Genomic DNA, 15,960 nt, shown 5'->3' with positions numbered 1-15,960 from the left:
CAAAACAAAAAAAAACTTCAATAGAAATATTAATGCAACATTTGAAAAAACTTCCCTAACAAATCTCAAAATTTACCTTATTTTGAGCATCGATATTGGCATTATGCTCAAGTAACATCCCTGCTAGAGACGTGTTCGGAGTTGCGGCAGCCAGGTGAAGGGCAGTGTTGCCACTAGCATCTGCCAGGTTCGGATCAGCACCATGCTCTAGCAAAATAGCCACACATTTTTCTTGCTGGCATTGTACTGCCTGGAAACAATACACAAAAAATGAAAAAAATTGCAACAGTCACATTTCACTCTACCAATGAATACTGCAACTTCCCAGTGCTGGGAAGCCTCTTCCAAGACTAGCTATCATATACCTGTTTCTACGGAGATTAACATAAAGAATTCAGCAAGACAGTCATCCTTTAATGCATAATCAATAAGCCCCACTTTGAGTAGGATAACACATTCCACATACCTTCATCAGTGGCGATCTGTTATCATTGTCTAAAAGATTTAGCTTACACTTGTTTTCTACTAGGTATGTAACGACATCCACATGTCCATTTGCACAAGCAAGATGCAGCGGTGTCCTAAAAAATAAATGTATTAAATTCACACTGATAGATGAAGAAATGATTTCAGTCTGTGGTACACAGGTAGGGCAAATGTAATGTCTCAAAATACCAAAACAGAACAAATACCCAAGCTCATTCCATTGCCAGTAACAGCAGTTGCACACCGAAAGCCTGAAGCTGGCTAGGAAAACCCCTCCACAGCATTTGCTTAGTAAGATGACATTTACTCCACTGTAGAACTGAATCTGCACAAACAGATTCCTGTGTCCAGACTCTGGTCACTGCCTCCAACACAACTGCACCCATGACACAACACGGAAGACCAAGGCCTGGGAATCTGAGGTCTAAAGCAAGTAAACCTCTAAGTTCTTTCTCACAGGATCATTAACACGCCAGAAGCATATCAGAGATTTAGGAGATGGGTTTTATAGCAAGAATATTGATGTTTTGCTTTGCTTTTTGAAAATGCCTTCTTTTTCTTTTTGCTAGCTTGGTTACTACTGCAAACATGAAACACACATATGCATCAAAGCACCTCCGATAACCTCTAGCAAAACAGACACAACACTGTAATCCTGACTGCAGGAAAGTAGTATGTCACCATCCTGACATTTATAACTGTCATACAAATGGAATACCAAAGAAGAAAGTCGTGCAACAAAAAACATGCAATTCCTCAAGGACAGAGAGAGAAAGAGTCCACTGCTTTTTGCACTGCATCAACTGTGGGTAGGATCCTTCTCTGCATTTAGGAAGCCTCAAGTAACCTTGGAAAAAAACAACTGTTGGGGTATTTTGTTGAGAGACTGGAGCACAACTGCTCTCAGGCTAGATGGGAACAGAAAGGGGGAGGTGCACAAATGCCCTGACATGATGCAGAAACACAGCAATTTTTAATGCAGATACTTTTCTTCCCATCCCAGGGCAGCCAACAAGTCTCCTATACAAAAAAAGCTTCTGCCCAGGCAAAAAGGATAAAGACAAGTAAATCGCACAAAACTTCAGAGAACCTGTCATCTCTTGCTACAGACAGGGAACAGCAGCAGTCACTCGAGACTGCTATTTCCACTTTTTGGAGAAACTCCCGTAGGAGAGTGCAGGATCCTTCACCTCTGAAGGTCTGACTGTGATCACCTGGAAGCCACCCAGCACAGCACGATAGCAGCTGACTATACAGACCAGGTGGGCAACCGATAACCACGACCAACACAACTCGGAAGGAGTCTGTGATCACCTTAAAGCTGCCAGGACCGAGCACTTGGAGACGTGACAATCCTAAAGAAGCCACCCTTAGCTTCGCAAACAGGAAAGCCTTCGGAAGAGCTGGAGCCCTGTTGTCGCTCTCCGAAACCCTGTCCTGATAACCCCGCTGCGACGAAGGGAGAGGTCTCTGCTGGAAGAAGACCGTCTGCAGGGTGCGCGCTGGCAGCGAGCACGGGCGCTCTCAGCGTTGCCCATCGCAGCAACGCAACGCCTCCAGCGCCAGCAAAGCCGCTCCTGCCCCCGAAGGCCCGGGTGACCCAGGCTCTGCTCCTCCCGCCACCACCCCGCGCTGACCGCCCCCGGGGCACTACTGACTGACCCGCTCCGCGCTGGCCTTCACCCCTCTCCTTCAGCACAGCGTTCCCCAGGGGCGTGTTTTCGGGGAGTGGGGGGGTTACGGGGACCCCCTCCCGGCCCCGGCCCCGCTCCACCCTTACCGCTGCGCCTTGTCCCGCTCGTCGATGCCGTGTTTCTTCAGCCCCTGCCGCACCTGGGCCAGGTCGCCGCTGGCGGCCGCGCGGTGCAGCTTGCCCAGCTCCTTCTGGCGGAGCTCGTAGGCACCGGCGGGACACGGCGAGGCGGCGGCGCCGCCGGGAGGCGGCGGCTGCCCCTTCCTCTTCCTCCCGAAGCCGAAAATCTTCTTCATGCCGAGGCAGGGGGGAGATTCAGGGACAGGCGCCCGGCGGCGCTTCCCCCGGCCCCGCTCCGTGCCCGCCCGCCCGCCGCGGGGCCGCTCTCCGCATGCGCAGCCCGGCCGGGGCCGCCTCCATTTTCTGAGGGCGCGGCGGGGGCTGCGGCAGCGGCGTGCGGGGAGGGGGAGCCGCGGGGCCGCTCTCGGACCACACGGGTTGATGTCCCAGCCACTTCTGTCATTATCGGTGTATTAGCAGTGCTCTTTTGTTTCAGACCTGATCTTTAGAAGGAAGAGGTAAAATAATAATATATTTTTTTTAAAAAAAACAACACCCTTTCGTTGAAACTTCAGCCAAGTAAATCCAGCTTGTAAAACGTAAACGCTGTGAGCAGCTATTTTGAGAGCGTCTCCTTGATGAGCACAACCATGTAATGGAGAAATGGAGAACAAAATGCATCTTTAGCTAGGTGTATGTTTTCTTCCAGATACCTTAGAAGAACTGGTGGGATTTTGAGATGGTACTACAGAGTAAATGCAATCCATCCCAGTGCCCTTCCCTGGAGGAAGTGTTTTTTCTCAAGTTCTTTTCCAAGTGGCATCATGCTCAGCCACAAAAGCATCTGGTTTGTAGCACAGTCCCCAGCTGAGACAGAGGCACTATGCTCCCTGCCAAATATCACATCTTTCACAGTGGGATCAATTAAAACTGATTACAGAGGCAGCTGTAATTGGTAAGGACTGTGGTAGGTAGTTGAGCTGAAATTTACAGTTTTATGCTTTGAAGTTAGGGTCTTCTGATGGGGCCTGTGAATACAGATAGCCATTTAGGCACAACAGGAACAGTTCATTATGAGCTGAAAAGGTTGGAAAATGAATTACTAGAAGCTGTTACTAAACCAACGATCAGGTTTCTGTATTTTTTTTCCCCTTTTTGTTAATATTACTTCTTTAGATTCTTTGTATGGATGATGTTGAAGATACTTATTTTAAAATTAGTTTCAATCCATTTCTGGTTTTAATTTCTTTTAGATAATTATATTTATTTATTAGATATTGGTATTTCCTGATGTATTTCTTCATCCTCTCAATGTGTTCTACTTTGCTAATCTGTAGCTTTCTCTGAGCACCATCTAGTAAATGCTATTTCTATTCTTGGCTGCATGAGGCGATTAATTCCTGTTCTGATACCCTGTACAAGATCTACGTACCACAGGAAGATTTCCAAATAGGGCTTAAGTATTATGTAAGCTTTGGCGTTTGAGTTAGTCCATTGAATGTCTAACTTTCCTTTGACAGGATTGGCTATAGCTAGATAATTTAGCTCACCATCTTGCATAGATCTGAGGTACATAATGGCAGTCTCATTCTCTACCATATACTTGCAGGGAGCTAGCTATCCGCTACAGAGTGCCCACAAGTTTACACGGCTATAGTCATCTTTTACAAGTGTTTAGAAATATATTGGGCCCTAGCTTTCATTTCATTTCTGTCTCTCTCTCCTGGCCTTGCTTCCTTCACCAACACACCCAGTACAGGCTTTGGTCAACTCCAGACCAAAACCAACAGCATCAAATTGAAGTAAAATCTGACGTTGAAACAGAAATTCAAATTCGAATGTAAGCCAAAAATTAAAAAGCAGCTTAGCGTTGCTGAGATCTAAGCATGAAGGTAACCCAACTCCACAGCTGCCAGTTTTCAGTTTTTAGGCAGAAGTCTGCTTCTGAGCAGGCTCCTTCTTACAGGGAAGAGTTGCTGTCCACAATGCTAACCAGACGTGTGAGCGGGCCATTTTTTGCCTTCCTCACTGGAGAGGGTTCAGTTTGACAACGCAGAGCATGTCAGCCTGTACTTGGGCTTTGTGCTGCCAGTTCTCCCAAGTATCCTTTTTCTGAAAGAGTTTAAACTAATCTTTCTCACTCTCTCAAAGAATGCCCCTAACAACTACATTTAGGGCAGCCTGTGAGTTGGAGACACATCTTACCTTTAAACTCTACACTGTAGCCTCCATCCCGTACACACAGTTTCACAGGTCCAGACAGAGTGAATGCAAGAGCTGAGGTCGCTCAATGTTACACAAAAAAGCTTTGGTTTACCTTCAGGAACGAGTTCTCTACCTCAGCAAGTCCTTACACACCACGTCAGGACTGCCACTGATACCGCTTGAATTTACCAACACAATTTAGAGTGAAATTGTTCAGCATGAAAATCCAAAGTAAATTCAATGAAAAAATCTTTAGTAAAACGTAGAAACTTTAATTTACACGCGAAACTACAACATATTTATAATAAAAAACTGGTGACTAAAGTTACACACGATTTGTAAAAACTGTCAACGTTGTTAAATAGGTCTGTACAACCAAAGATTTACAAAGTCCCTGTGCATTTTCTTCTTTTCAATGCACAACTGAATTTAAAGGTTCTGCTCGAATGTTCCCCAAATCAAGAGCTGAATCTGTCTCTTCATCAATCTCACCAATGACAGCACTGCAAAAAAAGAAACACAGGCCACCATTTGTTAAGATCCCCAGATACAAACCAGGAAAGCCAAGTCTGTTTTTATTTTTGAAATTTAATTGCAGAGCTCTATCAGTTGAACTTCAAATTTTGATGGCATCCCCCCCTCTCCTTATACCATTCCTGACTTCACAGCAATCAGTCACCTCTATCGCTGTGCCCAGTCCAACCCAAAAAGCCCCTCCCTGTTCAGACTTTCCTCGACTGACAACATTTTGCACCTCTAGCTATTCTGCCTTCTGCTCTTTGGGCATTTTCCTGCTGCATCCCTCTTGACCACAGCGGTATACCAAGCGTTTATGCAATGACATGCTGCTGGCTGTTTTAATTTTCTTTCCAGTAATCCCCAGCAGTCTTTCTCCCTGGTGAATCGGCAGTTATGAAGAAGTTGCTAGAGATGAGGGTAGCACTTAGTTTGAGAGTAAGACATCCCAGTACAGGCGCCTCGGTTCCTGTGATTATCAGTGCAGACCGAGGAATTTGACTTGCTTTGAAACAGAAGCCTGGCAGCTGAGCAGCTTTCTTAGTTCCACCACTGATTAGATCCTCACTGTGCCGGCAGCTTTGACAACACAAACGTACACTGCTTACGCTAACTGAATGTGCAAGGATGGACCAGCATGAAACCTAACTTCTGCTTCGGATAGCATAAAAACACACGTATTTAAGAGGTTTATCTCTTTAACCAGCTTTTCTTCACAATCTTTACTACTGCTTTACACACAGCTGACTAGTACTACAGTCTTTTTTTATTTTTCCTATTTCAACAAATGCTTCTAAAACTGAAGCTGTCTTCCTCCTAACAATCTTTACCTGCTGTTGAAACACACTGAGCTTTTCTGATTTATGGTGCATACCCTCTCCAAGATGCTAGCACGCATCTTTAACACTGAAATACCTACAAACATTTTGTCCCTTGACTGTTCATTTTCCTTTTCAACAGATTCTCTGCCTTCTCAGAGATGCCTTTTTTTCACGTTGCTGTTACTTGGCTGCTTCCCACTCCCTCCTCCTAATAAGAATGCTGAAGGTCAGCGTGTCAGGAATTGCAGGAATACAGAATTATCCCTTCTAGTGAGTATGTTTCTGAATTTGTTAAGTTTACAAAAAACACAGAGTATTTTCTATGAAATAATGTTTTAAGAATATTTGAGTAACACAGCAGCCTGGTCTGGTGAAAAAATGAAGTGGTAAAAAAAAAAAAAAAAGATTTGGTTTTGTTAGAGCAGCATCTTTAGCCCTACCTTTGTTCATTTCTCAAATTGCTTCTTTCATTTATTTTTGCTGAAAAGATTACGTCAAAAGCAATGAAGACCTTGTAAAATAATGCTTTCTCAATGATGTCAGATAAACGCATCCAGCTATAAACCCAAGTCTTGCCATTCCCTAGAACTATCTGTTGAAATCAGACAATTAAAAGTCCTATCCAGACTCACGTGTTGGTCACTGCTCTTCCTGGTTGTGGTAAAAAAACAAAACTCACTTTTTGCCATGTTTCAGAAAGCGGCTGCAAAATTCATCTTCCTAGCAGGCCCGTTTACCAGGCCTTCTTTCCACTGCTCTTGTAACCTCCCCATCTCTCTGGCACATCAGCTCTGCATTTAGTGGGTTTTGCTCTCATTCTGTCGTATCTTTTGACATCAAGTATCAACTGCCACCTTGATCTGTTACTACACCAGCTTTGACTGCCCAGTTCTAACATTGTCAGCCAGAACCTTCCAGCATTTTCCAGATTATCAAGCGTGCTCTGCGCACATCGCATCTTAACTCTCCCTTAGCCAGCCTAAAAATATCCCATTAAAGTTAACCTTGTACACCACATCACTGACCTCCTACACACAAGCTCTGTTGTGCCACTTGTTCATTCTTCTTTTTCTCTCTCGACAGACCCTGCCGTTCTCAGGCTGCAATACACAGCCCGCACACAGACGCCTAGACTCAAGAAAGGCAAATGCTGACCTTGGCACCGGCCCTTTTCCCACACTGCTATCAGGACGCGACCCGGTTAACTCAGAGCTCAGGAACTCCAGGCTAACACCACCTGAACTTCAAAATGCAGGCACTTCGGCAACAGCAGCAGCTATTTTACTGCTCAATGTGCCTCAGCTCTGATAGCTCCCTCTCAGCGCTGCTACACACCCATACAAGGACGTAAGATCCAGACGTATGCAGACACAACTGCGGACGTACATACAAACACGTGCGCGTAAATATACAGACGTGCATACTTTCTTTTTAACTGAATCAAACACAAAATTACTCGACTTACACATTATCACCTCGTACAATGTACAATCCCAGCACTACTTGCTCAACTCCTTGTGAAGAACTGAACACTCGCTCATGGCTCTCATCCAAAATCAAGTTAATGGTCTGATCAAAACCTTTGAGGGTTCCCTAAGAGAAAAAAGAAAAAAGCACACAAACTTAAGGCACTCCAACTGACTTTTAAATTTACATCCCTGCTCCCAATTATATCTTAAACAACAAAGGGGCAATACTGAGGCACTGGAGAGCAGCTGCTCTGCTTGGGTCTTCCTGCGAGGTTTAAACACAAACAGCTGGAGAACAAAACTTGGAAAACGGTAATTAATTTCAGGAAAAGGTATCTCAGTTTACTGTGTGGCCGTGCTAACAGCTACATTATTTAGTATTACAAAAAACAAAGTTTCCTCATGCCAACGATGTCCTCTAAACAGATAATTTCACTATTTCTTCACTATTTTTTTCTTCCTTATAGTGAAATATCTGGAAGTGAAAGGAGAAAAATAAAGCCAAGGAACATCGAAGTTGGATTCTTCAACTAACCGGTACTGAATCCATTTTTAATACGCGATTTTAAGTGACGTCTCTTTAAAGGAGGTTAGCTTGGTTCCACAACATTACTCAACAAAAATGCAAAACACACAAAAGGAAAAATTTCTGTGCTACTTCAACAAGAGTTGTGGAAAATGGAAACACAATTGATACGCGTAATTTATCATTAACTAAGAAATTTAAACTCACTATGCAAATAATATATAGAGAGAGAGAATAATTGTTTTCTCCTTCTCCTCCTCATTTTAACTCCTAAGCATTTTTTCATCTCCTATTCCATTCCATACACTGAGCCTTTGCAGTAACAGTATCTTGCATCGTATCACAAAGTTAACCAGCTTCCAGCCAGACACGCTGGAGGGAAGGGGTTGCCATCCGGAGGGACATGGACAGGTTTGAGAGGTGGGGCTGTGCAAACCTCATGGAGTTCAAGGCCAAGGCCAAGGTTCTGCACCTAGGTCAGGGCAATGCCAAGCACAAACACAGGCTGGGCAGAGAAGGGACTGAGAGCAGCCCCGAGGAAATGGCCTGGGGGTGTTGGTTGATGAGAAGCTCGACATGAGGCAGCAAGGTGCGCGTGCAGTGCAGAAAGCCAGCCGTGTCCAGGGCTGCACCAACAGCAGCGTGGCCAGCAGGGCGAGGAGGCGATTCTGCCCCTCTGCTCTTGTGAGACCCCACCTGGGGCACTGTGTGCAGCTCTGGAGCAAGGACATGAGCCTGTTGGAACAGGTCCAGAGGAGGCCCACAAGGAGGATCAGAGAGGCTGGAGCACCTCTCCTATGAAGACAGGCTGAGGGAGTTAATGTTCAGCCTGGAGAAAAGAAAGCTCCGGGCAGATCTTACAGGGGCCTTCCAGGGGCCTGCAGGGAAACTTGGGAGAGACTCTTTGTCAGGGAGTGTAGTGACTGGACAAGGGGGGATGGCTTTAAACTAAACGAGGGTAGGTTTAGATTAGATATAAGGAAGAAATTCTTTACTCAGAGGGTGGTGAGGCACTGGCACAGAGAAGCTGCGGATCCCTGGAGGTGCTCAAGGCCAGGCTGGGTAGGGCTTTGGGCAGCCTGGTCTGCTGGGAGGTGTCCCTGCCCATGGCAGAGGGGTCGGAACTGGGTGGGCTTTAAGGTCCCTTCCAACCCAAACCGTTCTGGCACTTTATGATTTCTGGTGAAGCTATTACATTTTTACTAAAAATACTGCTTCCCCTTTCCAGAGGCCGCTCTAAGCTAATGCAGACAGACAGGAAGATTCAGTCCTTGTGCAATGATCACACTGCTAAGTGAAACTGAAAATAGGAAAGGATAAAAATAGGGGAGGAAAAGGCATACAAGAAAATAAATAACACAGAAACAACAAAACCAAAACATTAGACAGTCTGACATAGAACCGTTTGCCAGTTCTCAGCTTTTCACGCTTAAACAGAATCCCACTACAATTTCTTAGTATTACAGGCTGATTTGTTCTGTAGCTGCACGAAGAAGTGCTTCTAACATGAAAGGTGAAGAGCTTGCTGAACGAGGAGGACGTTTTAGAGAGGAACCAAACAGCTGACCAAACAAGAAACGCACTTCCTGGTGCAGAAACGGCTATTTGGCAAAGAGCTAGCGTGTTTGCGGGTACGAGTCTTGCAACGGACAAAGCCGACAGGCGAGGCGCTGTGGGGGTAAAACAAGATGTGAAAAAATTGAAGCCTCACCACAATCATTCTTCCATCAGAAGTTATTACTGCGACAGTACCTGGCAGCTCGTTAAGGAAACTCGTAGAGACGCCCGAAGCAGCACTACTAACGCTTTCTGTGACAAGCGCCCCACGCACCAACGCCACCAACAGCTCGGTGACGAGCCCGGCCTGCCGCTCGCACCCCCCCGGCGGCCCGGCCGCCCCCCTCTGGCGACCCCACACCCGAACGGCCTCGCTTCACCCCCGCACTGCCGGGCCGTTCCGATTAAAGCCCGCTCAACAAAAGCGGGGCTCCCGCAGCCCCCCGGATGCGGTTGATGTAGCCCTCCAGCGCGGACGTCATGGCGGCCGCTCCTGCCTCCGCGCCTCCCGCGCGCCGCAGCCGGCGCCGGACGCTTCCGGCGCGCTCCGATGACGTCACGCCCCGCCGCGCAGGCGCAGCGCCCCCGGTGAGGGGCCGGGAATGAGCCAAGCGAAGCGCGCCGGGTGCGGCGCGGGGGCGTTGCGCTGCTCCCCCCGTTCCCCTGCAGATGGTTCCGTCCCGGGGGAGGGAGGCGGTGGCACTGCGCATGCGCGGCCCGCTTCGGCTCGGCGCCGCCGCTGGGGGCGGGGTCTGCTGCAGCGCCACCCCGGGGCTTCCCCCGGGGCTCCGGGAGCCCTGGGGCGGGGCCCGGTGGTTCCCGGCCCTTGCATAGAATCGTGGCACCGTTAAGGCTGGAAAAGCCCTCCGAGGTCACCTGGTCCAACCATCGCCCTACCGCCAATGTCACCCACTAAGCCATGTCCCTAAGCACCACGTCCAACCTTTCCTGGAACACCCCCAGGGACGGTGAGGCCACCACCTCCCCGGGCAACCGGCTCCAACGCCGGACTGCACCTTCTGAGAAGAAATGTCTGCTCATTTCCAACCTTATCCTTCCCTGGTGCAACTTGAGGCCATTCCCTCTGGTCCTGTCACTAGTCACCTGTGAGAAGAGGCCGACCCCCAGCTCCCCACGCCTTCCTGTCAGGTAGCTGTAGAGAGCAGTAAGATTTCCCCTGAGCCTCCTCTTCTCCAGACTAAACAACCCCAGCAGTTCCTCACAGGACTTGGGTTCCAGGCCCCTCACTAGTTTTGTAGCCCTTTGCTGGACACGCTCCAGGGCCTCGATGTCCTTCTTGTAGCGAGGACCCGAATACATGAGTTCAGAGAGCTAGGTGTACACCGCAAGGCACAACTACATATGACTAGCGTAGCTACAATTAATATAAGAAGTAAAAAGAGTTTTTTGTTTTGTTTTGTTTTGTTTTGTTTTTTGTATATATAATTATTATTATTATTATTTTTTTTTTTAAACGGCAGAATGTTTGGTAATCATGACACGAGCCAGCAGAAATCTAGTCCATTAATGGCTGCATCCTGAGACACTTGAAACAAACGGGGTGCTTGCCAGATTTGCTTAACGTCTGAAGCTGCTGCTGCTCACTCACATAGACACAGCAGCTGTGGTTTATCACAACACAGACACCTCCCAGAGCTGCAGGTAGTGTGCTTAAGGCAAGAAGATTTCCCAGGGCTGTTTGGGAAACCTCTGTTATTTCTGTTTGCATTTGATGAAGCACATTGGTGGTGGCATTGCTTATAATTTCTAGTGTTGCAGAAGTACTTATTATCGCCCTCTCAAGTTCTGTTCTTCCCAGTGAGGGGAGAAAGCCTTCCACAAAGCATGAAACCGGAAATTTCTGTCTGAAAGGGGATTATAAATTTCTCATTTTTTTCCCAAGGTGTTATAAAGACAGCCTGTGATCTTATCCAGCCCCTTATATCTGAGTGGTTGAAGGGATGAAAGACACGGACTCCTGATGGCTCTTGAACAGGAGACGTTTATTGCCCTGTTTCACTACTACATATGCTTTCCCCGTAGCCCCACGTGTTGTCCATGCACCCGATTCTGTCATACAATTGATTAGAGACCCTCAGACACGCGCCCGAAGCCAGCCAGCAATTGGCCACTGCCCAAAGCTCATCTTTAACACTGTAGCCACTTTACTTTATCTCAACCTTGCTCAAGTTTTTGTTTCTACCGTTTGTTTCCTCATTATCTCTAATTCAGGGACGTGTGAAACAGCACGAAGCCACCTGCGAATTCCTTTCCTACGCTTATAAGTCTTTGTTAATGCAGTCTCTCAGGTATCAAGGTTAACTTATGCTTTGAGTTAGGTATGAGTCCACCCTTTCTCAGCCGTTCTTACTGTTGTCTCAGTAGTCAGCAGCACTTGGAACAGTCCGTCCCACTCAGGTTGCAGTTTCAATTGTCTCCATGTTCGCATCAGATCCTAATCTCCTTCTCGGAATGGATGGATCAGGACTTCCAAGGTGGGGTTTGAGCTAATGATCCACAGGTCCTGAGAGATGACAAAGAGGACGACAGCCCAAGTATATATTTCTTAAGAAAAGCATCTTTTGACACAAATTGAGGTAATTCATTCCCCTTGTCCATGTAAGCAATCCAAATAATATTTCATATGGTGAAACTCCCACATCTTTTCTTGGTGCAGTTTGAATTCGGAGAAGTGCCAAAGGTAAGCACTTCGTTTGGGGAAGCTGAGTTTCCAGAACTTAGTCAATTGCTTCTTTACTGTCTAATCCGCTCCACCCTTCCAGAAGAGGAAGGATGCCAAGGAGTGTGAAATTTCCACTTACTTCCTAGAGTCCACATTAGCCCTTGCAATATTTCTGACTTAAAGGGATTTCCTTGATCAGTCAATATTTTCAACAATTCCATACCTGGGAGTTATTTGTTCTGGAATTACTTTAGTTACTATGTTTGCAGTAGCAGATACTGAAGGGAAAGCTTCCACCCACCCTGACAAACGATCTACCAAGACTAATAAGTCTTTAAATCTACCTACTATAAGGAGTTCTGTAAAATCTACCTGTACATTTTGGAAGCGTTGAATTCCTGGTTCTCACCCCTCTTTGGGCTGACTGCAGGTAATTTTCCTATTTACCTTTTGACATACTACACAACTCCTGCATACTTGTTCAGCCAGAGTATATATATTCCTACACAAACGTATTTCCATAGCACAGCATCACACATTGCTTGAATTCCCCAATGACCCTCTTGATGTAAAACAGTTAATATTTGCCTCATTAGTACTTTGTTCAGCATTTCTTTCCCATCAGGGAGTATCTATTTTCCTTTGGACTTTGTGACTCCAAATTCCTTAAAAACCTCTTTCTCTTAAAACTTTTTAGATCTTTTTACTTTTGGGTAGGGGTAGCTCAACAATTCCCTGAATCCTCTCTGGATTTATTTTTTGTTTCCCCTCAGACACTAGATGCCCTAAATATTTGACTTTCTATGAATTTTAATTTATTTTCCAATACGAATTTCAAGCCGTTTTCCCAGAAAGCCGAATAGCTTGTAAGTGGCTTACTTCATAATTGTTTTCTTCTCTCCTGACAATAAAAGATCATCCACATATTATAACAGTAACACCTTCTCGGGAGGTTGGAATTACTCCAAAATTTGTTCTGGAACTTGCCCAAATAAATTGGTGGCCCTGTAAACCCCTGAGGTAAAATTGTCCATTTGTATTGCTGCTTCTGCCCCATTTCAGAGTCTTTCCACTCAAAGGCAAATACATCTTTGCTCTCAGGGTCTGAGAGCACCCCATTAATGATACTGTTATTCCAGCTGTGAGATATGTTCATCTGATTCTGTCAATGTAGAGCAATGCTAGGGCCACATGATAGAATGTGACTGTCTTATATAACCTTGTATAACCACAAGATTGGAGAAATGGAGATGGTTAATGTATGTATATGGTTACTGTGTTTGGTGACCAATGTATGTATATGGTTTTTACATTCGGAGGTTAATGTCTGTATATAGTTCTTGTGTTCTGCAATGGCCACCTGACAGGAACAGCCTGGACCAGTGTTGTTGCTAGGCGGAAGACTGGGGGGGGGGGGGGGGGAGCATGCATGTGGTCTGGGGCCAAGAAGGTTCGAGAAAATTCCAGAAGAAGAAGAGGGCATGCTCGAAGGAGGATGCGCCCAGCAATGAATATGCATTAGTAGAGGGGATATAAGCCCGAAATGGGAACTGTGGGGTGTGCGTCTTGGTGGAGCAGAGATTCCCGGTGCACCCAGTGCTGTTTGCTTGCCTTTATTCCTCTAATAAATTGCTAACTTTAATTGGAATTCTATTTGAGACTCAATCATTTATCACACAGCCTAACAATTTATTATTTGAATGCGCAATTTCATTATCAAATCTATGGGTGACCTGTTTAGTGATAGAACTGATGGATACGGCAGTGCACTAAGGGTTAAGAAGGGCATAGGGTGGCAAACAGGCCAAAGTGAGAAGAAGTTTCTAGGCTCAGAGGAGCCCACTGGGAGTCGCAGGACCCGCACATGATCGAAATGAGTGCACTAATCAGAAGCCTGTAACCGTGCTTGCGAGCCTCCTGCAGCATGTGTGGCTGGCTCAGAAAGGTAAATAAGATCTGGCATTGAAACAATAGTCTCCATTTCCTGACCACCATGGAGTCTGTGTCTTCATTCCCTTCGCAAATCCTTTCCCAACAAGTTAGTCCCTGCCTCGGGTGCGTACAATAATTGCCCAGTGATCATTGTATCCCTAGTCTCAGCTTGGTGTCCCCAAAAAGTGGCTCCGTTATCCCAGTCCCTTCTACCCCCATCACATTTAGGGTTTCATTAGTTATTGTAAGCCTTAATACTTTACAGGCCAGTAATGACCTAGCTGCCCCAGTGCATTGGGTTCACATGGCAAGGTTCTGGTAGCGGGGAGCTGCAGTGGTAGCCCCTGTGAGATGAATCCAGCAGCTGCCCCATGTAAGATACGGGCCAGTTTCAGCCGGCTCCAAAGGGGCCAGCCGCTGCCCAGAGCCAAGCCATGAGCAATGCATTTTAAATCTCTATGAGAGCACACCCAAGGAAAGGAAAAAAAACTGCTGCACAACAGCAGCTGGGAGAGTGAGGAGTGAGAAACCTCCCTGCAGACACCAAGGTCAGTGCAGAGGAGGGGGAGTGCAGTGCAGAGATGCTCCAGGTGCTGGAGCCGAAGTCCCCCCGGGGCCCACAGAGAGGCCCCTGGTGGGGAAGGCAGACCCCTGCAGCCCATGGTGTACCCCAGGGGAGCAGATCTCCATGCTGCAGCCCATTTAGGAACAGGCCAGGAAGGTTGGCACCCCACAACAGAGCGGGGGGGAGAGTGACCGTGAAAGGGCAGTGGAAACGAAGTGCCACAGACTGACTGAAGCCCCCACTCCCGGCCCCCTGTGCCACTCAGGGCAGGGAAGAGGTGGAAGAGAGTGGATGGGGGAAGGTGCCCCCAGCTTGTTTCTTTGTTTCTCATTGCTCCAGCCCATCAGGAATAGGTAATAAATTTTATTAATCTTCCTATGCTAAGTCTATTTTGCCCGTAACGATAAATGTAGAGTGATCCCCATTGAGGTACACCTGAGGAGCCCGTGAGGTACACTTTTTCATTTATCAGGGAACTAGCTTTCTGAGAAGCCCCGACTCCCCTATTCTGAATTTATAACAGCAATCTCTCCTTCTTCCACTCCGAATACTCCTATTTAAAGTGGCTGGCCTGGCCACACTTAAAACAACTTCTCAAAGTCTGTCTCTGCTAGGATGTAGGCTGCAACACAGGTAGTTTTCCTTGTCTGCCATTCCTCCATCTCTCTTCCTCTCCTTTCCATCCTAGGCCCTCTATCTCCGCCTCTGCCTCACTACCCAGTACGCTGTACATACCATTTGTTTCGCTCTCTGCTTTTCCTTCTTATCCCCCCTCCTGGCATACACCTTCACACTACCTGTACTGTTCACTCCATCCTCTCACCTTCTGGAGCTTTTTCTACATATCTGGCCAGGCTTTAATCACAAAATGAACTTTAAAGAGCCCTTGGGCTACTGGGTCCTCAGGATTCACCCCCGAGTACTTTCTCATTCAGACCCTGAGTCTCTCATATGATTTCTATGTTGTGGGTTGTTACTATTGCACTTAGCTAAGCGGATATTTCTGATCTATAGGAATTACTCTCGGTCTGGCGGGGGGGAGTTAGTTCTTTCCCATTCTTGCATAGCTGCCTGCCAAATCATTCCCCTCCTAAACACTCTTCTCCAGGGAATAACATATTCAAGATTGACATTCCCCCACCAGGAATACAAATTAGGCCTTAGAAACAGATTTGACTGTTCTGGTAGGCCCTCAATTAAAGACTTCATTTCCTTCTTAAAACTCCTAACCTCTCTGCTGGTAAGGGGGAAGTGGCACCAGCCCCATCTTGGCCCTGCACGGCCCCAAGGCCCCACCGGGACACCCCCCGCCTCTGCTCCTGCCGCTCCGCCCTCCCAGGCGTGACATCTCCATGGACAGCGCAAATTGCAGTACATGTGCAGTAAACGATCGTGCAGATGGTAATGAGAGAACAGGCACCAGACAAAGACATGCCACACAGAAGGC

General features: G+C 46.9%; 2 protein-coding genes and 1 long non-coding RNA gene across 12 annotated transcripts in view; 1 reads left to right on the top strand and 2 right to left on the bottom strand.

Moving 5' to 3' along the window:
* Positions 1-2,556, bottom strand: part of LOC118164303 (ankyrin repeat domain-containing protein 26-like) — a 55,708-nt gene extending 53,152 nt beyond the window's left edge. For all 10 annotated transcript variants that reach the window (XR_004749445.1, XM_035321744.1, XM_035321756.1 and 7 more), the window contains exons 1-3: positions 2,267-2,556; positions 467-581; positions 77-250 (exon numbers count right to left, since the gene is read on the bottom strand). Coding sequence is in view for 9 of the 10 variants with exons in the window: in XM_035321744.1 (XP_035177635.1) it covers positions 77-250; positions 467-581; positions 2,267-2,475 (498 nt within the window). In the remaining variant the exon portion in view is untranslated. The remainder of the gene's footprint in view (positions 1-76; positions 251-466; positions 582-2,266) is intronic.
* A 1,559-nt stretch (positions 2,557-4,115) lies between these two features.
* LOC118164355 lies at positions 4,116-11,403 on the top strand. The gene is made up of 3 exons (XR_004749454.1): positions 4,116-4,131; positions 10,988-10,995; positions 11,293-11,403. It is a non-coding gene; the product is annotated as an uncharacterized LOC118164355 (long non-coding RNA).
* Positions 4,696-9,872, bottom strand: LOC118164351 (U6 snRNA-associated Sm-like protein LSm8). Its single transcript, XM_035321830.1, has 4 exons — positions 9,785-9,872; positions 9,488-9,528; positions 7,247-7,374; positions 4,696-4,947 (listed from the first exon to the last, which is right to left on the bottom strand). Exons 1-4 carry the CDS (start codon positions 9,813-9,815, stop codon positions 4,857-4,859), a joined length of 291 nt encoding a protein of 96 aa, XP_035177721.1. The 5' UTR covers positions 9,816-9,872; the 3' UTR covers positions 4,696-4,856.
* Positions 11,404-15,960: the final 4,557 nt, after the last annotated feature.

The sequence above is a fragment of the Oxyura jamaicensis genome, chromosome 1 (genome assembly GCF_011077185.1).
Source record: "Oxyura jamaicensis isolate SHBP4307 breed ruddy duck chromosome 1, BPBGC_Ojam_1.0, whole genome shotgun sequence".
Lineage (NCBI taxonomy): Eukaryota > Metazoa > Chordata > Aves > Anseriformes > Anatidae > Oxyura > Oxyura jamaicensis.
Note: the sequence above shows the minus strand (reverse complement) of the source record. Positions and strands in the feature narration are given on the sequence as shown.

Excerpts from the sequence above, each read along its gene's own strand:
- LOC118164351 (XM_035321830.1), bottom strand. The coding sequence starts at position 9,815 with ATGACGTCCGCGCTGGAGGGCTACATCAACC. Across the intron at positions 9,529-9,784 it reads GCTGGAGGGCTACATCAACC|GTACTGTCGCAGTAATAACT; the intron begins GCATCCGGGGGG and ends ACGAGCTGCCAG. Across the intron at positions 4,948-7,246 it reads ATTGTACGAGGTGATAATGT|TGCTGTCATTGGTGAGATTG; the intron begins GTAAGTCGAGTA and ends CTTTTTTTGCAG.